General features: G+C 43.9%; 2 protein-coding genes across 4 annotated transcripts in view; one reads left to right on the top strand and one right to left on the bottom strand.

The window, feature by feature from the left end:
* Positions 1–21,050, bottom strand: part of ANXA5 (annexin A5) — a 41,768-nt gene extending 20,718 nt beyond the window's left edge. Inside the window, exons 1-2 of one of the 3 annotated variants that reach the window (XM_088164207.1) lie at positions 20,771–21,050; positions 1,536–1,616 (exon numbers count right to left, since the gene is read on the bottom strand). The gene's annotated coding sequence lies outside the window, so the exon portion shown is untranslated. The remainder of the gene's footprint in view (positions 1–1,535; positions 1,617–20,770) is intronic. The other 2 variants (XM_088164205.1, XM_088164206.1) reach the window with 2 other exon arrangements.
* On the top strand, positions 20,464–25,208 carry EXOSC9 (exosome component 9). Its single transcript, XM_014886672.2, has 12 exons — positions 20,464–20,622; positions 20,844–20,938; positions 21,551–21,670; positions 21,757–21,859; positions 22,252–22,389; positions 22,492–22,574; positions 22,716–22,848; positions 23,308–23,396; positions 23,590–23,736; positions 23,927–24,117; positions 24,419–24,497; positions 24,951–25,208. The coding sequence occupies exons 1-12, from the start codon at positions 20,476–20,478 to the stop codon at positions 25,030–25,032; spliced, it is 1,407 nt and encodes a 468-aa protein (XP_014742158.2). The 5' UTR covers positions 20,464–20,475; the 3' UTR covers positions 25,033–25,208.
* The last annotated feature ends 15 nt before the right edge of the window (positions 25,209–25,223 follow it).

The raw sequence follows: 25,223 nt of genomic DNA, 5'->3' as shown, positions 1-25,223 counted from the left end.
CTGTAATCCTCATCACTTTGAAATATAATAGAATCTCTACTACAGTAAATATCACACAAAGGTCAGTAAGTTCCTTTTATTGACACAAAAATATCTATTAAACTACACAAATAAAACAAACTCTTGCATAATTAGGAAAAAGGTATCTGTTTTTCCAACCAATTATTTAGCAGTTAGCATGGGACCACCTGGAATGCATCTGCTCTACCTCCCTCTCCTTGCTGCAGCAAGCCCATCCCAGCTCCCAGAAATGCTGGGTATAGCTTAGCACAGGCACAGAGACACACAATTCCTGCAATGCTAAAGAATGTGTTCCAAGTGTGTCATGTGGATAATAGCACACTAAGAGGCAAGGGGGGATATCTTGACTTTTTACCTTCCAATTTGGGAGAACTGATTTTTCTGGATTATAGGGTTTTTGTTTCCTATGCCTTATTTGGTATCCTTGGTACTTTATAGCAAATCTCAGATTCAGGGAAATGATCCAACAGAGTTATTGAATTCCATTTCCCCCTTCAACCTTTGTGTTGGGGGCTGTGGATTTGGAATCAAATTAACATATGCCATTTGTTCTGCAATAAGTGTCTCTGTGTACACTTTGCTTCTCATTTCCAGTGGCAAAAGTGTGTTTTTATTCAAAATCAAAATACTTTAAATGGTTTTCCACTCCTCTACCTTCAACCAGCTCATCATTCTATTCTTTGTGAACAAACATGAGGAAACTTTCACTCAAAGGGAGGCTACCTCTGGATTCCTAATCAGTGAGGAACAAGGAAAATCATCTTTGGAGTGAAAACACAGAATATTTTCTGCTCTGGAAGGGGTCTGAAATGCATGATCCAAGATGAATTGCAACAGTAGGAAAAGGTTAAACAGAAACAAGAAGGATCTTCTTGCCAACAGATGACGTTGGGAGTAAAACCCACTTCAGTCCATCTAAAATGTTATCAATGTGTGTTTAAGCAAGGGAATATTTACATAACTTCAGAAAGCAAAGAGGCCAGGGGGAGCAGGGAGAAATATTAGAGTAAAACCATGGGAAAGACACGCCAGGCCATTGGCAAGAGAAGATATTTTAAAAGAAAATAAATCTGATTATCAGAGAATTTCAGCCTTTGCATCGATTTGAACACAAAAGGAAAATTCAGGAATAGCTCTATGAGCAAAACCAGGATGAACCTGAAGACACGAACATGTGCCTGGAGGGAACTGCATTTTGCACTGATTGCCTTCAGCAGACACAATTCAAGTTAGGCTAAAAGAGTTTTGGAGATGGCGACTCACAAGCACCAGCTGCAGGACCTTCATGGTCACCATGGGCAGGTATTTCACCTGACAATATTTCCAACAGTCACTAGTGCTCACCCACAAGTCACAAATAAGCCTTCTAGATTTACTATCATTATTTTTCTCATTTTTAAAAAATGAAGACAAATTTTCACATAAGTTAAGAAACCACATTAGGTCATAGCAGTCCTTTCACCTTCCGAGCCCCTCCCTGCTCTTTGCATATTCAATCAGTAGTAAAATCATACCAGGATGTAGCAGACTGCTTCCCAGGGCTGCTGCTGGCACAGTGCACTTCCAATTCTTCCTTAACACAGAGCTGCAAACACCTGCAATGAAAAATAGCAGTAAAATATCAGTAAAAGAGTGGTATTGCCTTAATAGTATGGTTAGCTCTGGCACACATTGAGACTTTGCAAGCAGGGCCCTGCCAGTTCCCAATCCACTTCAAGGCACAAGGCTTGTCCACACAGAGTTAAATCCTGGGCTTGTAGCTGCTCAGGAAGGCAAAGAGTGAATGCAGGAATCATCAGAAAAGTGAAATAATTAACTTGATATGGGTTTCTAATAAGGGTCTTGAAAATGTTTTCAGAGTCTGGTTGCAGCACGAAAACACATCTGTGTTTTTCTGGAAACAGTGGCAAAGTCCAGGGGGATGAAAAGTTGGCACCAAAGCAGTTCACTTCAGAAGCACAGCCCCTTGCAGTTGCTTTGAGGAGTTTGTAAAAAATAAATAAATAAGGAAGATGGATGGTTTACTGTATCGAGGCAGTCCTCACCTCCTGCCCAAAAGCATCTTGCCTCATTTTGCTACCAATGCTATTTCTGAACTGTTATGTGACCCTACAGAACTAACTTTAAATGCATCACAGAAGAGATTAAAAGAGCAAGGGCATCCTCAAAGCTAAGTTTGCTCTGCTATGTATCCAGAAGCTGCTGAAAATGGAAAGGTCCTTCAATTTATCAAACAGAGTTGGAGCACAGGAATCACTCTAAAGCACTTCTCACACAAGATAGAAAGTCCAAGGCCTGTTATTGTCCTAGTTAAAATATTTCCTCCTAAAAATAAAATCCCATTGCAAAGTATTTTAAAAGCCTATTGTAGAGGCACTGAAGGGCAATAGGCTTACCAAGGGAGATTTTCAGGCTTGGGAAATTTCATGGAGCAGACCATTTCCTTATGGAATTATAACTGAAGATCAACCTTTAGTGCTTTTCCACACTTCAATGTCTCTCTGGAAGTCGAACAGTCCAGACTCCTTGGTGAACCACAGTCAGAAGCAAAGGTGAGGGTGGGAAAAATAGAGCAGTTTCAAGTTCATGGTTTGATTAACACTGACAGAGAAAGAATCTGTTTTGTTCCAGACTTGGTGCCAGAGGATAGAAATTTCTCAGTGCCTTGTTTCCCTGAGCTCCTACCCGAGGACAGCTCAGCACAAATGGAGAGAGCTTTGTGCTGCTCTCCAGCACTTTGTTGGTGGAAGGTGTGAGGCAAACTCTAAGCAATGACACCATTAAAATAATGGACAAGCGAGGAGAGTTTTACTGGTTTATAGGCAGGGAAAAAACTTCAGAGTTTAACACTGACAGAAAGTTTATAAAATGTTTTCCCTGCTGCACATGCTGGCATCAGGGGGCTGCTGAAGGACAGGCTAAGAGTACAAATTAGAAGATTTTGTTGTTTCTTAAAGCACTTTGAGAATTGTTTTGGAGACAAAATGTTGTCTTATATTCCAGCAAAGACAACTTCCTGTAAGTGATTCATTACTTCTAATCCACAACCCATTATAGAGCAGCACTCTGTCAGGTTCTTGATTTCTCTGGGGACACCAGTACAATGTGAAGAGGTTAATGGGAGGTACAGGCATTCATACAAATTACAGCAGCAGGCAGCTGAATTCCTCTTACTGGAAAACTATGTTCTCTTCATTTACTCAGAGGAGGTGCAGCTTTCTTTGAAATTGTCTTTAGAGTAGGACACATCACAAGGATGCCACCAATGCAATAATCTCAATTCAAGCAAAGACAAATCACTTGAGCCAGATTCTAGTCCTTAATGCTACTCTTGGTTACTAGGACAGCCCTGCAGCACGGAGCTAAGGCAGGGCTTGAGCTCCAGGCTGTCTAATTCTTCCTGAGGAATACAACTGATATCCCTAATGACCAGTGATACGGACTCCTCCTCTGGGCAAAGGACAGAAAAAAGGAGCCAGGTGCTCAGGCTGTATTCCTGCATTTCCAGCTGTTCTGAACTACAGCTTATCTTGAGCAGATGACTTGGGCTTTGTGCTCTACACTTATACACAGAGATGGTGTATGAGGGCGTCTGTATTAGCAAACACTTGTCCCCCATCCAGGAAATTGAAGCACTGTGTGAAGAGCTTAAGAGCCATATCAAACCTTTGGGATAGCACTAAATCACTACCCAGAGCAACCAAATCAAGTTCAGAAAGGTGTTTTCCTTAACTATTAAGGCCATTAGTTCTACTTAGGAGAGAGGAGCAGAGAGAAAAATAATTGAGTTCTGTTAGCTTAATGGAAATTCAAAAAATCTGAGGCATGAAAATAAAAATCACCCATGAGTGGTAGTTTCCCTCTATGTGGAGAAGACAAATAAGTTTAGCTGAAATGAACTGGCATAAAGTCACTAAACAAGGGTGGGCTTTGCATTTACTGTTCCCTAGAACACTTCTAAGTGAGGTCCTGTAACAAGACCTCTTTCTCACCAAGGGGCCTCCCATTAGAAAGCACACAGGAGTCCTGGGATACAGGAACAGCATTATCTTCATTTTGAAATGGAGAATAAAGGCAAGCTGAGCAACTGATAACTGAGCCCAGGTTTCAGATCACAAGCTACTGACTTTGCACTGCTTTGTTCTTCCTCTCTCTACTTCACCACAGGCCCTCAGTGTCATTGAGAACTGCCTCCTTGATTTACCATTGACTCATGAAGAAGAAAAGTATCCATAAATTATTCTGAAGGTGCCAGGATAAGAAGCATCCTCCCACCTCCTGTGGCTGCTCTCACCTGACACAGCAAAAGCCTTGGCTCCCATAAGGAAGAGCAGAACCAGGCCCACAAAATGTGGCTTCGATTATGAGGAAGCAAGCCTGGAGACAAAACCAAAGCCTACATAAACTTCTCTCTTCAGCCTGTCACTAAGTTCCTAAAACATGCTGATCTCAACCTTCCAAGAGACTATTCACCAAAACCCTGACTAACAGTCGATTTCCAACTACGTGGGGCTCACATCAAACCCAGATAACCCAACAGTTTGATCAGGAGGCGCTTGTGTCCTACAGAGCTTTACTGATTTATTTGGAACTTAATTCCATTCTATCTATAACTTTGCAGAAACCATCAACACTGGATGTTTAGAACTCTAAAACACAAGAAATACTTTTAGCACTTAGCTCAAGACCTCTAAAGCCACTTTGCTGGTTTCTACATTACATTTTGATACCTGAACTAAGACAAACCTGCCGAAACTGCCAGCACATAAATGTGTTTTAATTGCTCATTGCCAACACACACCCAGACATACAGACAGTCTAGAGTCAAATGCTCCATTTCTTCATTTTTAAACTTTAAAGGGTGAGCAGCCCACTCAAAGGTTTATGCATGAACAAAGCCAATAAAACACAAGGCTTTGGGCATAATCGTGGATAGGACCAAATTCCATAAACCTTCTCTTGTTCACTATCATGCACAATCAAACAAACCTAATATTCTGAGTTGGAAAGGACCCAACAAAACCAAGGTTGAAGGGCCTGCCACTGCCTAAACCCCAACCTTTACCTCGAGAAAATATTCAGACATTTTAAAATAGCATTTCTTAGCATTCTACTAATCCCACCCTGATCATTTCCAGGCACAAGGGTTTTCCTCCATGGATTACTGGCCCTATAGTCAAAAAATAGGACTCTGCAGGTAGCTTAAATTTCTCACCTCCATCATATTTTTTAAGAATTGGCTGTATGACAGAATACTTTTTTTCTCCCTAAACTAGGTGTTTGCATGGGAATAAACTATAAGTTCAGGAGAAATGTCCATGGTATTGTCCCTATAAAAAAACCTCAGTGCCTCTTCATCTCCTCTGGTTTTTGGATAAACCAGAGCCAAGTTAAGGTCCAGGAGCAGGTTAAGGTCACAGGAACAAGTGACATCCTGATGCAAACTGCAGTTGTGTTCACTGAAAGGTGTTCCCCCTCCCATCCCCAGAAATAACTTTTACGTAGTTATTATTCAGGTATTCACAAAGGAAAACCTGATTTTCTCGATTCCATTGATAGCATTTTTAATGCTAATTTTTTTTAGATTACAGGATGAATTCAAGGTCAGGGGCTGCGAGTCCTTTCAAGATCCACTGTTAGGCTACTATGAAACCTCAAGCCTCTTTTTCCAGCAGTGATATAGTTAAAACAGCATTTATTCCTAATAAAAGTGCCTCGATGCAAATCTCTACCCAAGAACTAATGGCAAGCACTATACCCTAACCTGTAGATTAGAATTGTTTTTGCTGTGTTCATGTAACTCCTGCCATGCATCCTGACCGCTCTCCAGATGAAAAACCAGAGTGGTTCTTTGGCATTCAGATGCTACAGGATAATCCCATTTGCAAGAGGAACCACAGACTGCCTGATGTTAAATGTCATTCCCTGCCTCCTTCTCCTCCTCCTATGTCCTGAGCTCCTCATTTTGTTGTATCTATTTCCAGTCAGTGGTTTGGCTGACTTCTCATGAGCTGTCTGCAACACCACCTGCTTGACCATATCCCAGGTAATCAAAACCCTAAAAATAAAATTGCTGTTCCATTCTAGGTCTGGAGGCTGTTGCTCAAAAAAGCCAATGAATGCCCAGATCCAAGAGTGGAGTTAAGAAGGAACGAGATGGCACAACTGAGCCAGTCAAATCATCTTCCCAGAAGAAGAAAAGAGAAATCTCCAGACCTCCCTATCCCCTGGCATGGGTGAAACTGAGGTTAGACAACATGAAAGTTTTGTCACACTACTTTTCCAAACACGGCAAATCTTGCTCCTCTTTCAGTGCACAACTCCTAGCTCTGGACTGCTAAGAGGGAAGAGAAGGGGAGACATTCCTGCCCTGGTCCCTCCAACACCTCTAAAGCCCTTAGGCATGACAGTGCAGGACTTGCAGCATCAGGCTGTGAGCTGCAGGAAAAGGTGGTGCTTCCCATCTATACCGTGGCACCTGATCACATTTCATCTTTGCATCCAAAGTACCAAGCATGAACAGATGCATTTTATTCTTTTAATGGCTAACCTATTTCCTGCCTGGTGTTCTATTATTTGCTGAAGACAGCTGTGGACTTAAATTACCTTTTTGCCTTCAGCTAAAACAAACAAATATTTATGGCTAATTAGGACTTTCCCTTCAGCACTGGGAGCATTCACCTGGCTGAACAAGAGGTAACACCATAGGTACCAGGAACTGGGAACACCTGCTGCACCTCAAAGCAGAGGGAGAAACCAGGAAACACCCAGACTTCACAGCAACCCCAACCTCCATCTGCATCAGGATCTATATCCCAGTATAATAGGGATATATACAATTGTTGTACAGCACCTTAATACCAACTGACCACAAGTTATTCTGCTGAAACACAGTGGCAGAGACGGATGGATGTCTGCTTTATGTCAGGCTCCCCGTCTCAGTCACTGTAGAAACTTCAGTTAAGCCACCTTAAACCACGCTCAGTAACAAATTTTTCAAAAATAGGTATGGTAATAATCAAAGGGGAAGTGAAAAAATGAGTAATGCGAACGCTGACTTGCTGAAATACCTTACGGTATTTCCAATAGTCCCAGGGATTCTGACAGCGGGATGAACCCTACAGAAAGCGCTCCATCTAGTGGCACTGCCTGGGAATTGCGGCTCCCCCAACACTCCGTGAGGACTGGGACAAATTAAAGGAATAAAAAGTAACCGCATGAATCCTCCAGAATCCGGACACGGGATAACATTCAACAATTTTCCTCTCTAATAGCTCAAAACATAATACTACCAAATGATGAGACAGGTGTTCCACTTGACGAGGTTTTTCTTTTACAGCACTCTTGCTCTTTGCTTCCCTTTCTCTCTCAAAAGCAGTCAGGAAGTTTACATCATGCATTCTGCTGCATCTCAATTACGGAGTCACACTTGGATAAAACATGGGTTTGCCATAAGTTAAAGGGGAGAGCTCCACTGCTGGAGAAAAACAAGAAGGCTTTCTTTACCTACACATCCTAATATTTGATCCCAGAATATTTCTGCTTACTAAGCATTCCCAGCAGCTCTAGGCAGGTCCCCCACCAGCTTTGTTTTCTGCAGAATCAAACTGTGAGCAGGTCTCTGTAAGCCAAATTTTTTACAAAAATAGATCATCTCATGCCAAGAGTTTGTCTTTAACACAGGAAAGCTCAGTGATGAGCTGGAAATGAATCCAGTAGGATCAATAGGAGAAAAAATGAAAGGTCATGATATGGGGTTTTAAAAATGTTTTGCCATCAATCCTTATTAAGACTTTGCATTTAAATTTTGGTTACGTGTTACACGTTGAGGAAATAGTTCATGCCCAAAAGACAGCATACGAACCCTACAGTTGTGATGAACAAAGGAGAAAACAGTAAAACCTCTGGATTAGTCGGGTTACTTCAGTGGAGACTGCAACCAAAACCATCACAATTCATAAAAGCATTGCATGCCTTTCTCTGGACTAGCACTGAATTGCATTTCATTGCTTTCCAGTGTTCAAATAATTACCCACAAAGGAAAGCTGAAAAGGGAAAGATTTTTACAATAGTGAGATGTCTCTACAGTAAAGGCAGATTTTGGCCAAGCAAACTATTTTTTTTTTTATTTGATACTCATAAATGACATCAAGCAACCAGCTTTCAAGTGGTGAATGAGAAATCCAGCCAATCCTTGACTATGCTCAAAGTACCATACTAAAGTGGAAGAACAAGATAAAAAAAAACTTTTAAATTAAATTTCTGTTTAAATTAATATTGCACAGTTCTGTGACTATGCCTTTCCTTGAAAAGTTAAATTATTTCTACACAAGCTCCCAGGTGATAATTGGTTTCTCAGAGCTGCAGGGTGAGACAAGCAGACAAATGAGTCTGTTACACATCTCACAGCTCTGTCCTGTCACAAGCATTTGCTGATGTTTGAGGTCTTTTATTCCTAAAATGTTGTCAACCTTTTTGTTTTCCTTGGAGCCTGCTGTTACTTACACAACTAGTGGCAGAAACAGGAGGTTGAAAAGTAAATTTGTTTGGGGGCTTAGGGTCACAAGTAAAGGCCACCAAGCTGCTATCACAGAGTGGAGAGGACCTTTGGGGGCTCATTAAACAGGTTTCCTCACTGCACTCCCAGTAAACAACCACCCACGGGGCAAACAAGCTCTTTTTCCACAAGCTGATTCACCTGCCTTCCATACCACAAACAGGACCAGGGGAAATGTGCTGTTTTCCCTGAAATGAAGGCCAAATTGCAAGCTTTATTAGCTGGCATTATAACACACTTTCGAGCAGCCTTTTGGGTTTCTGACCTGCATTAAAGTGGCAGGTAACAGTGCGTGCACAAAGAGTACCTTTGAGCCCATTTGTATTCAGCTCCAGCAAGCCAAAATTTTGGCTTCAGCCACCAGGGGCCTTGAAGCAGGTGGGTGGTGCCCACACTAAGGCTTTGAGAGGCACACAAACTCCACACAGGTGATCCCCACCAGAGGCTGGCATTGTATCCCTGCTCAGAACCACTTTATGCCTCTGTTTCCCTACCTGAGGAATGAGGGTAACAGGGCTTTGCCAAAAACCAGCATCCAGGAGAGGCGCACACACAGGCCAGGTGCAGCACATTTGCCTCCCAGTTTTTCTGAGCCATGGATAAGGTGATTGAATTCAGTCAGATTTGAATGAGGCATGTGAATACAGAGCTGGGGCAGAGCAGCAATGAATCATCTTTTCCTCCATGCTTATTCTTTGCACAAGAACATATTGCAGATCTCTAATTCCTCTGCTAAACATCCATAATTTTCTGACTGCAGACAAGTCCATTAAAGCAGACTTCACTAAAGCAGAGTTATAAAATTTATAGACTTCTACTACAACCAAACTATAGACTTCTACTTTAACCAAAATGTGCATCTTAACAAAGTGCTTTACATCACTTCAACTACTGGCACTCCTAACAAAATTATTTCACTAGGGGCTTATGAGAAGACCATGAAGATATACTGTCTAAATTCCACAATTTTCAAATAAAGGAAACCACATCAACCCAAGACATGGTACCCCTCTGTCTTGGAACAAGGTGCTAAGCTGAGTTCACAGGACAGACAGAAAAACCTCTCTGCACACAACAAAACCCCTATGGAACTGCAAAGCAGGAGAGGCCTCATCATCTCCTGCTTTGTGAGACCTCACTGTTTTCCTGGGAACTATTTGGCTGAAGAAGACAAAAAAACCCCCACATGCACATTTCCCTTCACCCTCTAAGGAGGGCTATGCTCTGCTTTTTCTTACACAATAACCCAAGGATAGTAAAATACATAAACAAGTCACCTGCTGTTCCTGGGCCCCTCCATCCTCACCGGCTTCTCTTGACAAACACCCACCAAGTTGCTCCAGAGGGCATCGTTACTGCCCAGGCCAGCAGGCAGGACCTGGGACATCACTTCCCAGCCCTCCCCTTTCTCCAGAAAACCCACAGGTGCCTGTCCCGGCGCTTTTAACCTCTCTGTTTCCACGCTTACCTCCGAGGAAAGGAGCCCGATGCCCTCTCTATTGACCACACTTGTGTTTTGTTCGGCTCCTCCTCCACCTCCTGCCAATCCTCACTCCCCCCGTGGCTCCTCCTGGCCATCAGAATCTCCCAGGGCTCATAGACGCAGCCCTAGGCTGTCCCGAAGAGTCACCAACACTCTCATAACCGCAAGATCTGAGAGTTTTGGGGAGGCTTTTGTCATTTTCAGGACGGGAATATCAAGTTTTCATGCCACATCTGATGTTACCTGGCATTCACATCGTGTAGAAAGCACTGGTTGGAATACATCCATCACCTCAAAAGAACAGAAAACAAGGGGGGGAAAGTATACAAAGTATACAGCAGCCATCCTTTCTCCAAAGCACAGCAGTTACACCTGTCTGCAGCAATCAATCAAGGCTCCAGCAAAACCTGTTCTACCAAAGTCAAGGGATCTCTTGCGAAAGAACAGATTCCTCTGAAAACTTCATTACCATGCGTGAAGACAGCGAGTTGCCTCTTGACAGGCTCCTTAATGCGGCATAAATTTTAATAAGCAGCACACACCACTTCCCAGGTGTTAAATAGGTGTGAGCATGCCCTGGTGATTGCAGCAGACTCCCAGTGAACTTAGCTTTTAAAGATATTAAATCTTACTGAAAAAGCAGAAGGACAATTTGTTAACGCAGAGATTAAGTAAAGCCTTGTGCACAAAGGCTGGAATGAAAAATTAATTTGTTCTTCTCTATCAACTGCTTTCTTCAGCAAGCAGGGACTTGTCTTTTAACCATTTTTGCAGAGTGCCATTTCTGTCAACATAGATCCAGTAAAAGTACAAAATTAAATTCTAAAAAAACACACCCATAAAGACAGAAATAATAAGCTACATTTTAGTGTACATTTTTACACTGATTATAAAAAGAAATGATCCAGGAAATGCAAAATACCATTTTAAGACCATTGCTATTGACAAGATCTGTTCTGAAGATGTTAATTTCTCTGAAATCAAAAATAGGATATGCATTTTCAGAGAGAAGTCACCTGAAGCACACACTGCTGAATTTCACTGAAAGTCGCACTGAAAACATGTAACATTCAGATTTGTGAGGCTTTCCATAAATTTCCTCGAATATTTATACAGATTTCTCACAGAATTGATTAATACTTTAATTTTTGTAACTACATGAAGCAATATATTCTCCATTCTGTAAAACTTGCAGTCATTACCATGTGGTAAAATATCAAAGTAGCAGTAGTAGTAGTAGTCGTAGTGATAATAATAATAATAATAATAATAATAAATTTATTCTGTAAGTCCAAATAAGATGGAGCATCATATTCTGTATTGAAAGCTTTGTCAGCTCAGATGTGCCCATACACCTGAACAGAAAACCTGCTTTGGCTGAAATCCCCCCAAGGCACCTCAAAATATATCTTAAATGACTGTCAGAATTTTTGACAGCCCTTCACAGAGGTGGATTTTCAAAGTGGAATTTGAGAGATGTAACAACGTTTGAAGGGAAGCAACACAGTAGAGAGTTTCTCAGGAATGCCAAAAAATTAAAGGTACTGAGCAGGCCTTGCTCAGCTGTGGCTGTGAGTGGAGCTATGCCACTATCTGTCACTGTGAAAATACACCAGATTCATCATCACAAAAAGAAAGAGATTGCTGTGTTTGGTTTGGAGTTTTTGTAAACACCCCAAATAGTACATTTCTGGCATAATTCTTCAGGCCTCACTGGGAACTGTTCTGGCCAATGAACCTTTGTGTCTTTTAATCTACAGATGGAAAAGAGGTGACAATATAGTTAGTGCCTCTTCATGAGAGCACAGCATTATTCCCTCCGGTGACAGTCTAATTTTACACGGGCAAACATCGAGCTTTGTGTGTCTTCCCTGGAACATCATTTCTTGAGTTAACACACCTTGCTGTAAAGCACTTTCTCCTGCCTTTAGTGTTATGCCCAGTTACAGATCATGCTAAATAAATCTTCTTTCTCAGAGTTTGTATTTTTCAAATATTTGCAGATGATTTGTTAAGAAAAGCACACATATTTAACTGTTTTATTCTTTCCTTCTGGATTCCCCAAAGGCTTTTCACGCCTCTTATCTGACTTCCCTCTGGTGTTGCCGGCAATGGCCCCGTAATGAGGTGTCCCAACAGCTCAGTGCTGAACAGAACTGCCCCCTCCCAGGACAGGATACATGTGCCCGTGCACTTCAGCAACGTGAGGGCTCAGGAGTATTTCCTATTAATGATCCCATCTTGTATTTCTCTCACCCTGCAGCTTGTTTACATCTTCCCACGATGATTCATCTGGCTAATCTTTTAGAGCTTTTGGCTTACTTCTGCCTCTCATCACCGATTAAACAAAAGGGTGTACACCTTCTCTTGAGAGGTTGGACTCTGGGAATTTACAAACGTCCTAGAAGATCTCTGGACAGTGGAACGGGCTCTTTGCACAAAGGGTGGCCTGTCCTCCTAGGACTGGCAACATCAATCTTTGAGAAAACAAAGCACCCATAAGACCAGCATAGAAGAGCTGAATATCCACCCACCTTCTTGCCCTGTGACCATAGCAGCAAAGGGGAAAGCGCTGCCTCCACAGCTGTACCCTAAAATACACATCAAGAAATGGGACATGATTTGAATGGAGCAGATGTTTGATGCCACTTGGGTGTGTGATGCCAAACAACTCCCCTGCTTGTCCTTCCAAATTACACTGCAGATGACAGCGCTGGAACACGGAGCTTACTTAAAAGGAGCAATCATCTTGTGAATTTGAGGCATTTATTGCTACACTGCAGGTATTTGTGAAATGACAACATTTGAGATGCACTACTAGTAGCAAAACAAGACAAAGCAAAGAGATTATAATCCTTTGACCAGCAGATGTTTCACTGAGTAGCCCCCCCCAAACTTTTCTCCTGCACTGTTGGAATAAAATGCTTATATGTCAGAGAAAAATCATGTACTAGTTTTAATTTTCCAGAAAAAGGTAACTGTGCCTTGTCAGTCATGCTTGTAAAAAGTCATTACAAAAATCAGATTCTCTCTGCTCCATGCAATACAAAAAGTATGAAGGGCTTCTGCAACAAAAGTTATTAGAAATGCCCCAACAATTCCCAAAATTTTAAGCACTTCAGAGCGACTTATCTATGAAGTCACCTTCTGAAGGTAATCTCTTGGTGCTCATGCAGAATATGTGTCGCAGTTTTATGACTACTCATATTAATTGAGCAAAACCATTAGTCACATTCTTTCTAATCACTGATGTGAGGCCAAAATTATTCCCACCAATTTCTCAGAGGAAGAACAAAAAAACCATAGAGATAAGAGGCTGATGGGTGATTGGCAAGGAAACCCACACTGGATTGTTCTCTCATTTTCCCATGACTGAAAAAACCAGTCAAGAGTGGAGAAGGGCAGCTGAGGCACCAGGGACTAAGAGGGGTTACAGACAGCAAATCCTCACGGCCCGAGGTGTGTGAGGCAGCACGGCACCAGCTCCAGGACTAATACCCCAAACAAAATGTCCTGTGTCTTGCAAAGCCCCTGCCAGGCGGGACTGCACATTGGGACAGTCTGTGTAAAAGATGATGGATCTGTAATGATGCAAATAAAAGATCTGACCTAAATTACAAGGAGTGCAACGATTTCAAAAGCTGGAAATAAAAAGCCATAGTGAGCCAGCTGGAAGAAGGGTCAGAGCAATGCCAACACCCTGTGGAGGACGGCCTCTCCTACTTGATTTAACTACTCCTGCACCATTAGCAGATTCTTCCCCCATGCCAAGTTACCCAGCAGCAAGCAGGAGAAGAGAGCTCAGATCACTGCAGCAAGGGCTGGAGAGCTGGAATACCCCACGTTCCCTCTAATAGTGTCCTCGTGCTCACAGCAGGCTGCCTTGTAACAAAGCAATGCACAGCAGGAGTGAATGAGGCAGATCGTGTACTGAGAGGCACTTGTTGAATTAGCATCAACCTGCCCTGTAAAAAATACACCCCATAGCAATACTGGAGACCTGGCAGCCTGCAGCCACACAGCCCCAACAGCTGCCATCTAAATGTGGCCTAAAGAAGAACCCCTAAACCCCATACTTTTAAACAAGAACACCTACTCTATAGCACTAAAATAATTCCTTTCTGCCAAGCTCACTACACAGCTGCTAGCACCTCTTCTTAGCTTCTCCATGTGCCCTTCCTGTAGGGACAAACCTGTGTGTGTCCCTCTTTTGCCATGATGCAGAAACTCACCAGAGTGAGCAGAGGTCAGAATTCCTGTTTGCTTAAGCTCACCGTGTGTCTGAAAGACACCCTGGTTCCAGAGAGCTATCAAGAAACCATGCTGTGAAAGGTCTGCAGCCAAAGGTCTGCAGGGATTTCCTAAAGGCCTCAAGAAGGAATTTCCTCAGGGCCCAGAGGTCGAGTTGCTTCGTCCATGCCACCCTTGATGCCCTGCACAGGATGGGGGCAGTCGGCAGGAGGTGCTGCTCAGCCACACTACATCCACACCAGCCCAGCTGCTGTGCTGGGGCCAAAGTGGTCCCTGAGGGATATCAGAGATGGGTAGGGGCAGCCATGGGCTGCTGCCAGGTCTGTTCCCACCCTACAGGGAGTGAAGCCTACTTGACATTGGCATTTTAGCTATATGTTGGAATAGCTTCTGTGGAGTAAAAGGAGGAAAACTGAGTTAGATGTGGCTGAAGTTGGGAGGATGGGGAGGGAAGTTCTTCTTTTAAAAGATCTTCTGCACCGGAAAACGCTACATTTAAAAATTCTCTAATCGGGTCAAATTCGGATCTCTATATGCCAAAGAAAAGCCAGCATAACCTCCTCAACAAAGAGAGCCTGAGAGGAGTTTTATAATACTTTCTTACAGATTAAAAGCTGCAGGGTAAGCGCACCTTCAAATTTCCCCTGAATTTTACATGGCAAACGTAGCTACTCTAGAGAGAGCGGGGGACCGGAGGGCGGTCGGGGACAGAGGATGCTGACGGATCAGCACCCAGCCCGTGCCTTCCCGGGGGACGCGGAGAGGCGGAGGCGGCCCCGGGGGCGGCCCCCAGCCCTCCCTGCGTGTCGCGGACTCACCTGGGGGCGGCCCGAGGCGGCGGCGGCGGCGGGCGGCTCCCAGCTGCCGGCTCCCGGCACTCAGCCCAGGGCTGCCGGGGTGGCGGGAGGCGGCGCGGGGCTGCTCCTGCCGAGCCCCGCAGCTGCCGGAGGAGCAGGCACAGCAGGAGCAGCAGGAGCAGCAGCAGCAGCAGGAACAGCGCCAGGTAGAGGAGCAGGTTGAGCTCCCACTCCATGCCGCTGGCGGCGCGGCTCGGCTCCCCGCGGACCGCTCGGTGCCGGTGCCGGTGCCGGAGGCGGCCGAGCCTCCTCCCCTGCGGCAGGAGAGGGGCACCGGGCGGAGGGGCCGCGGAGCCCGTCCTGCCTTCATCTCCCGCCTCTGCGGCACCTCCCGCCGGGGCAGACCCGGGACAGGGGCCTTGAGTGCAGGGGGCACCGGGGCTGCACTGCTCCCAGCTGTGCGGGTTGTCCCTGCTCCTTGGGCACAGGTCCCCTGTCACAGAAATGATGCTCCCAGACCACCTGTCACCGGAGGAGAAGCTCCTGGGCCGGCTCACTTCGAGTCGGAGCCTCCCATCCAGTCTGAAATGCCCACATGTGCACCCGTCCTCCCTGCCTCCCCACCCTGCGACACCGCACAGCAGCACAGGCCAAACAGCTCCCAACTCCAGCAGTTCCAGAAAATGTCTCCGTCCTTGAAGACATCTGGGAACCCTGCCCTTGGCCTAAAGCACAAACACTCATCATGGATTGCCGTGGCAGTAGGAAAGTTATTCTGAGTTCTGGCCGCTTGACTCAGATTTTGGTGAACGATACGATTGTGATGGACCCACCATGAGTTCTGTTTTTCCACTTGCCTGTATGATTTGTCTTGACTCAAGTCATATTCCCAAAGCTTCCATCAATTTATAAGCCAGGGAAGTGAAATTTCACAGAGGGAACATTAGCAAGGCTGTGTGTACTGCAAATTTTGTGAGGGCCAGAGAAGGTGTATTGTTTCCTGAAGAAATATATTTTTAGAAAGCTCATAAATTCTATTTCATCAAGCCTCCCAAATTCTTAACATAGGTATAGATAGCATCACCCCAAGTCTGAGCTGAGGAGACAAATATGTATTGAATTTTGATTTTACACCAAATCTTCTATCTTTGTTGGACCTCTGAATAATACTTCACAATAAAGCTCAATATAACAATTTGAGGCAATTTGGGAAAATTATAATTTACCTTTTCTTGACGTAACAAACATCATTTGGACACCTTCATCCATACTGTAGAAAACATTACCTGGTGGAAAAAGGCAAGGCCAGCATCCATCATTCTCCAGTGCTCATCCTGGCTCTGTGGTCTCTGACACAATAATTGGCACTTTCCCATTTTGCTTGTATTGCTATGAGGGATTCAACTACTCACAACAGTTTTCTTGTAAGCATTTCTTGGCAGGGAATGAAGAATTGGGATTTTTGGAAAAGCTGGGGAGATTAACACATGTGGTACACAGAGAATACTTCATGTGAGACAGCCTGCTCCTGTGCATGAGACACTGATGGTGGCTGTTCTACACAACAGGAGGCACTTCTCAACCACATTTCTATCTTTTAACAACACCTGCATTCTAAAATACAACTGTAAAAATGAAATTTCATTTAGAATCAGCCGAATCAACAAAAAGATGCATCTCCTATTTTTTAGGATCAAGATTTTAAGAGAGATTGTCCATGCAGAACAACAAAAATACTTGATTGAGAAAGATAATGACTTCCAGCATTTTAAGGCAGTCATGATTAATTTCTGGCCTGTGACAGATACTTGGAAGCTGAATAAGCAGGAGAAATAATTGAAAAAAAATAAAGCCGTTTTGATTGAATGGTTTAACTTGATTATCTGATTATCCCCCGATTTTATTAAATGTGCTATCATCTCTTAGGGAGCAGATGTGAACCATAAGCTTGTCAGTATTCTGGATTTCCAATGTATCGTAGGACTATCAATATGTGGTATCAGCAAACATTTTCTGACACCTTTCCAGTAGAAAATAACCCCCTAGTTTCCAAATATATATTCACTTCATTTTTACACTCCTGAGTTCTTGCATCAAGCCAGTATCTAACCTATCTGTCAAGTAATATTTAAGATTAAGATATGAGAAAGTGATTTTTTTCTGGCAACGGTTTTGGTTTATTTTTGCCTATTCCCCTTGAAACGAAATTGCAGTGCAGTTTCTACTTTAATATGGACATTTGTTGCTTAAGTGAATTTGAAGATGCTTCTAAAAGGTTTGAAAACCTTAAACCACTCTAAAGTCTGAAGTCAGATATTGGTTTTGTATGTTCAGAGCCTTCAACTCAAGCTATAACAATTCTGGCCCAGCAGAAGAACTTAACTCAGCAGCTGGTTTCACTTGACTCCATAGAAATCATGCAAACAGTTTGCCTGGAGACAGGGAAATTACTGGGTATGGAGACAAAAAAAGGAGGGATATAACTTCTTTTCCTCTGACTTTGCTGCTTGCCTGACATCCAGCCTTGGGAACACTTCCCACTTTCCCAAAGGGATTGCTGAGAGCTGGGAAGTGTTCAGTGCAGCACTGTCTACAGGATCAGAATTTCTGGCAGGACCCTTTGGAGCAAAAAACTTCTTTCAGGAGAGCAGTAAACCCCAAGAGATGATGTGAAGGGTAAGTACAGGTGGAAACAGCACGAATATTTTGGGGTTTACTCTGAAATCGAGCCTGTGGAAGATGATCAAACAAGCATCCAGCAACGCAGATGAAGATGATATTACCAACTTGCCTTAAACTGGTGTTTGGATGATTTCCTGAACACTTATGGGTCCCCTTTTTAAAAAAAAAAAAACAAAATTATTTGAGCATATATACCAGGCAACTCCTTTCCTAAATTTTAGCCTTGGAAGCTGTGACACATTCCTTCTAATACCTAAGGGACAAAAAGTGCTAATCTGTGCTTCAGATAAAGAGCTTGTTCGAGTGCTTCCCTGGATCCTGGCCAGAATATCCTGTTCCTTATCTCAGCAGGAGGTGCTGTTCATGCCTCAGTTCTGCCAGCAGCGCTGCTTGCAAGGATTGCCCATCCTCCCAACCCCCCCCCGCCCCCCGTGGAACTGTTCATCATAAAAACAAATTATAAATTACATTATTACATTTAGGCAGAGCCTTTCTTCCCAAATAACCTTATCAGCTGGGGTACTGCATACATCATGTCATGCATGGATGTGTAAATAAGCAGGACTTGAAGCCAAGCAGCAAAGGCACATTGTAGTTAAAGCTGCCATGGAAAAAGAAGGTCAATTTCTTATTTATTTTGATTAGGCCATAAAAATTGCTGGCAGCTTTCTGTCAAGATGCTGAGATTCTGATACAGTTTGGTTTTCTTCTCCAGTCCTCAAATGCGATTTTCCCTCCAGGCTCAGTTCAGTAAGATAAACCAATTCAAGCATTTCAGCCCACGGAGCATTCAGCTCAAATGAAGAAACACTTCAATATGGGCACAGTGGATCATCAGGATCTTCCTTCTAAAAATTCCTGCTTTAGCCTAAGTGCCTGTGATTTATTCACTCATTTATTCACTCTGCATGGTGCAATGCTCACTCCTTCTGAACACCCAGAGTATTTCCATTATTTCATTACCATTGTAACCCTGCCCTTCACTGTTCAGAAACACAGAAATTACTCAGCTTCAATTTCATTAACCATTTTACAGACCTTATTTTCTGTGTGCTCTCCTCCTACAGATTTCCAGTGCTGTCGTTTTATGCCTCCTTAATTTGTCCACGAAATTCTTCACCCTTCCTAGCAAAGCAAGCACAAAAGCTGCAAAGTAGCCTTTGTGTGAAGAAGATGGCATGGATCAAAGGGGACACAGCTGATTTCCAGCCCCAGGACATGGACATTTCCCCTGGAGTTATATCCAGCTCCCCTTGAAGTTCACCATCAGCACCACCTTCTCTGTTTTGAAAAGGATGCTTTTCCCCCAGCCTGATGGATGGAGGCGCCTGAGATTTCACTGAAAGAACAGGAATTTTTCCCCACTCCACCTCAAGCAGAAATCTCAACATAGGCTGAAATTAACTTTGTTTTTTTTGTAATTGATGAAGAGTAACAAAGTTTGGACGACTCCCACAAACAATAAAAACCCTTCCACATTGCTGTTAGTAAACTAGAAGAGCGTGAGAATTTAACCCCAGGCCTTCACTAATGAATATCGTCAGCAAATTCACACAACAAATAAGTAAAATCAGACGGAATTTCCACGTAAAGATTGCCAGTAAAACTCTAAGGGCTATTTGCTTATTTTTATCCTTGGAAGAGTGTTTTCCTATAATCTCATCAATATTGTCTTACGACTACTATTTGTGACGGTGTTAATTTATCCTAAACTGAAAAGATAGAACTAACATAGGAACATCAGGCAGTGCGTGTTCTCACTAGCACAAACTTGTGAGTTTCAGAAACACGACTTACATTTTAGTTTGTGTTAGAACTGTAGTGTGTTAACAAGGCTTGAAAAGACAGCGTAACTGGGATATTTCAACACTTCTGTAGGGAAAATGCCAGTGTCTGGGGTTTAATTGATGGGAAGAGAATCGCTTTTTGTGTTTTAGCGCAAACTAAGCATAAAAGCCGCTTGTAAAGGCCTTTTTACTCACGGGCAGCATTTCAGAGCAGCAGGGAGGGATGTTTTTCTGGCAGACGGGATGTCTTGGCTGCATTTTTGCTTGAAGCCCTGACCGCCCGTGTTCGCGGCTCTTTCCTCGGGGCTGCAGGGCAACCGCACCTTCAGGGCTGGGCACCACAATAGCGCTAACCACTCGAAATGTCCGGCATGCATGTTTTGTGGGGTTTTTTTACAAATTCCAGATGGCTTTCCCTATGACCGGCACTCCGGCATCAGCTCAGGCTGCCTCTGTCCCTTTGGTTCGCCTCCCGGCTGAGGCGCACACCTGGTGCGGCTTCTCCTCGGGTGCTCCGTGGAGTTTTGGGCACCGCAATATGGAAAAGAAGACATTTTGCGGTTGGGGAACACGAGGGTACTGAGGGCTCTGGAGGGGAAGCCGTGTGAGGGGCGGCTGAGGGCACTCGATCAGCCCAGCTGGAGGAGTCTGAGGGGAGACCTCAGCATCCTCGGCGGGGGGAGCCGAGGGGCAGGTGCCGCTCTCTGGTGACCAGGGACAGGACTCGAGCAAACAGCACGAAGCTGTGTCGGGGCAGGTTTAGCTCGCATAGCAGGGAAAGGTTTTCCAAGCAGAGCGTGTTGGGGCACCGCGACACGACTGAGGGCAGCGCCCTCAGGGACGCGCTCGAGGACGGGAGCGCGGCGCGTGCGGGCTGGGCACGCGCGGCGCGCGGCGATGACGCGCGCGCGCTCCCCCAATCCCCCCCCCCTCCACGCCGTTCATCCTCCGCGCGCGCCGCCCCCTCACGGCGCGGCCATGAAGGCGACGCCGCTCTCCAACTGCGAGCGCCGCTTCCTCCTGCGCGCCGTCCAGGAGAAGAAGGTACGGCGCCAGCGTCCATCCCCCCTCCCTGCCCCTTTTTCCCCACATCCCTTTCCCCATCCCCTTCCTCGCCGCCCGGGGAGTGTGGCTGTCCCCGGAGTCCTCTCCCCTCTGCGGTCTCACCGCATGCCGGGCATGGCGCACTAACCCACTCTCTCCATGTGCGTATCCGTGTCCGTGTCCCTGCCTGTCTCCGTGTCGGTGTCCGTGTGTTCCCGCAGCGCCTGGACGGAAGGCAATGTTACGACTACCGGAACATCCGCGTCTCCTTCGGCGCCGACCGCGGCTGCTGCATCGTGGAGCTGGGCAGGACCAGGTGGGCGCGGGGGCTCGGCCGCGGGCCCCGGTTAAAAATAGAGCCTGAGGAACCCGAGCCAGCAGAGATCTCTGTGAACACGTTTTAACTTCTCGAGCCTTAGAGTCGTAATGTTTCAAGGGTAGGAGCAAAGAGATGGAAAGGAAGGTAGCGGGAAAGGGATGGGGTTTCCGTGATGATTGTTGTTACAAGCGATCTATAAAATGCACAATTGTTCCCAAGTTTTCATCCCTTTATTCGCTGACCTCGCATTTTGCATTCCTCCCCAAACCGAACCATCCTTTTCTGCCTGAGTAAAAGCGAAATGTATGCACTTACATAAATATTTCATTGCCATTTCTTATGTGTTCGAGTCAATTTTTAGTCTTAAAAGACAGGAGTATGTTCTAGTTCTTAGTTTTAAAAGGCAAGAGTATGTTTTAGTTCTTTCATTTCGTTCTTCCTTTTGTCGACCAAAGTTTAAATATGTATGACAGGCGTTGAGCAAGAAACTGTCAGGTGTGAGAATTATAAACTAAAACCCTAACCACGTGCTTTTTTCCCGAGGATGTGTTTTGTTTTTAGATTTTCCCTGGTGCATTCTGTGACTCGGTGCTTTGTTTGCCTTGGCAGGGTTCTTGCACAGGTCTCGTGTGAGCTCGTTGCCCCCAAGCCCAGTCGGCCCACGGAAGGTGTGCTCTTCTTTAATCTGGAGCTCTCACCCATGGCTGCACCTGGGCTGGAGCCTGGCAGGTAGTGAATGTCTTTAAAGGACTAAACTAGGATGGTGTAGAAGCCACTGTAATCATATTAAATTTGGGCTAATTTTGTTCCAACAGACAATCCGAGTTACTGGTGTCACTGAACAGACTACTGGAGCGGTGCCTCAGGGATTCCAAATGCATTGACACTGAATCTCTCTGCGTTGTTGCTGGTGAAAAGGTAGGAAAACCTCCTCATTCCTGGTAAAAGCTACATGTAGTACAATTTTAAGGTGGTCTCATCTTGTGTTGGATAGTACAAGTGCTGATTTAGGTTAATGTAAAGATCCACTCATCTGATTGGAGAGGTATTTTTAACTTGCATGTCTGCATAAGCTTTCTGAAGTAGCTGTGACCCAACAGAATGGTGTTTAAATTGTGCTGAAGTTGTACATATTTTGTCATAATTAAATCTGAGACAGTGGGTATCTTGAAATATACCAAGATCTCTCATCTTCTTCATCAGAGACTTAAGGAATATATGCTGGTTCTTTTTCACTGGCTCAAAAAAATGAACTAGTTCTGAAAAAAAATTAATTTCTGTAGAATCAAGCAGCTTTGTATTTTTCTCAGGTTTGGCAAATTCGGCTGGACATGCACCTGTTGAACCATGATGGCAACATCACCGATGCTGCCAGCATAGCAGGGATTGTAGCTCTGTGTCATTTTCGCAGGCCAGATGTGTCTGTGCAAGGAGAGGAAGTAACTGTGGTAAGTTTTGGGGGTTTTAAAAAATTTCCTTAAATTTCTTTTTCATTTTAAAATCAAACGAGTTTCATAAATAACTGTATTCTGGGCCAATTCCTTTCAAAGTACACTCCTGAGGAACGTGATCCTGTCCCCTTGAGTATCCACCACATGCCCATTTGTGTCAGTTTTGCCTTCTTCCATCAAGGGTAAGATTTTGAGGTCTTATGTACCCATATAAGGGGTATAAATCTTGTAAGCAAGCCAACTCCTTTGTTTAATTGTGTTTAAGGGTAGTTAAGATGCTTCAGATTTCTACTGTTGTTTCATATTTCAAACCTTGATTCTAGGACCTATTTATTGGTGGATCCAACTGAACGTGAGGAGCGGGTGATGGATGGGCTCCTTGTAATTGCCATGAATAAACACCATGAAATTTGTACCATCCAGTCCAGTGGAGTGGTCATGCTGCTGCAGGATCAGGTAAACCTTTGCCTTGACCAGCCCTTCTGTGATGTATAAACTGATGCCTGTGCTGCAGTCTTGATGTGGAAATATCCATGGAAGCTGAGAAATCAATTAAGTGTCTGATATTATTGGAAAAGATTATGTATTTTTTTTGTCTTAGTGGAGAAGCATAGCACTGTGTACCGTGCTGCAGAAGGGATGTAGAAAATGCATAGTTTTTGGTCAGATAGGCATCTTTTTATTTTCCCTCTGATTTGGCTGAAAAAGCTTGCAAATGATTTCCAGTTGCACTCTGGAGACTGTTAACTTTTTGCCTAAGTCTCAGTGAATCCAGTCCCTCATGCTAGGGTGCCCTATTTTAGGTGTTTGCAATTCCTGTGATTTAAATGTTTGTGATTCTTGTGATGCTCTACACTTTCAATTAAAAACTTCCTGCTTTCCTGGTTCTAAGCTGTTTTTTTGTATGTGTCACAGATTCTGAGATGCAGTAAAATCACAGCTGTTAAGGTTGCAGAAATAACAGAACTGATTCAGAAAGCCTTGGAAAACGACCAAAAAGCCAGGTGAGTGTTTTGGGATGGGACAGAAATGGGGGGTTTTAAGAAATGTAGTAAAAACTAATGTCAGCTCGTGGTTTCAATAGCAAATTGTCTTCACTTGTACTTGTTTTAAATAGCAAGCATTTGTATATTTGAACTTGGAAAGAGAAGCAGTTTTTGAGTTATCCTGAAATAATGTCTGTCACTGAATGCCCAGGAAAGAAGGTGGGAAGTTCGGCTTTGCAGAATCCATCCCCAACCAAAGGATCACTGCCTTCAAAATGGGGAGTGCTGCTGTGGACACCAATGACGTGGAAGAGCAGGCTGGAGAAATCATTGCTAAAGCTGACCCTCCTTCAGAAGTGTATCTTTTGGTTCAGTCTGCTTTTAATTCCTTGCCTAAAGTGCAAAGCTGAGGTCAGAGCTGTGATTATTACAGTGTTTGAAGAAGTGGCACTCTGAACTCCCCTTTAGGGCTCATAAATCACCTGGTTTGCTCTCAGAATACAAAGAATTTTACCAGCAAACACCAAAGTTTTCCTTAACTTCTGCAGTTTTGCCAATCCAGTATTGCACACTCCAGGGACAGCCCAAATTGGGGAAGGAATAGAGAGCTCCTGGGGAGACCTTGAGGAATCCGAGAAGGAAGAAGCAGCAGAAGAGGAAGGTGAAAGTGAGGCAGCTGCTTTTGAATGTGAGAAAGTGAAAACTGAGGATACAAGCACAGTGAGGGAAACAAAGAGTGGTAAGTATTTGTTTTTCTTAGTATCAGATCTTATTATATCACTGTATCAACAGTTCAGAATTAAAACGTGAAAGATGCTTAGCAATTAAGAACCATTGTAGCCATTTTACACATTTGCTCATTCCACTTGACCTGGTCAGTTATTTTGAAAATTTGATTTCTGTAGTATAGGGAGGGCTCCAGATGAAGCAGTAGCCCCTTTGACTGTTTCTTTTAAAATGCTGTGGTTATTGTTTACGGGGGTTGTTTGTACAAAACTGATGAGCAGTTTGGGGTTGGTGGGGCTTGTGTGTTTTTTTAGATGAACCCATTGTACTGTCTGACAGTGAGGAGGAAGAAGTTGTCATTCTGGAACCACAGGAACTACCAAGGAAAACAAGGTAACCAGCAAGTGGAATTAGGAGGGGAAAGGAGTTTGTAAGGAGTATTGCTAGGAAGGACAGGATTTTGGCCAAGGCCAAGAAAAGTTTCAGTTGATCAAAGGGAATACAGATAAAGCTGAGAACAAGGAAATTTAAATCTAGGCTAAAATCTGCAGCTGCCTGAGATGATTTTAGCTATTTGACTTATTTTAGTCCTTCCAGAGGGCGTGAGAGCATAAAAGTGGATCTCACTCAGTGGCTCCTTAGAGCTGATGTTGAGTTTTACCTCTAAGAAGTGACATTTGCTGCTGTATCCATGGAAACCCTTGTTGTTAGTGCACCTTCAAAAGATTAACTTACACCTTGCCCCCAGGCATGGTGTGTAGTTGCCAAGTTATGGATACTCATGCCTGTGTTATTTTGAATAACTATTCCGTGTATTTCTCTGATACAACTGTTGTTTGCTGACAGAACACAGACCAGCTCCAAACAAGAAAATCCAAGTAAGAAAACATTTAACAAAAGGAGAAGAAAGAAGAGAACTTCTCGTTAAAGCTGTCATCAATCCTGCAGGAATGCTGTATAATATGGATTTTGGTGTATTATTACTGAGCTTATTTTTGTAGATAATTTTATTTTCTCCCCTCCCAGTATCTGGTTCTGCTTTTACATATACGTTGAAACTACTGTACACAGATTTAAATAAAAAAATGGTGCCTGTAACTGAAATGCTGTGTTTGGCAT

The sequence above is a fragment of the Sturnus vulgaris genome, chromosome 4 (genome assembly GCF_052056855.1).
Source record: "Sturnus vulgaris isolate bStuVul1 chromosome 4, bStuVul1.hap1, whole genome shotgun sequence".
Lineage (NCBI taxonomy): Eukaryota > Metazoa > Chordata > Aves > Passeriformes > Sturnidae > Sturnus > Sturnus vulgaris.
This window is presented reverse-complemented; position numbering and strand designations above follow the sequence as displayed.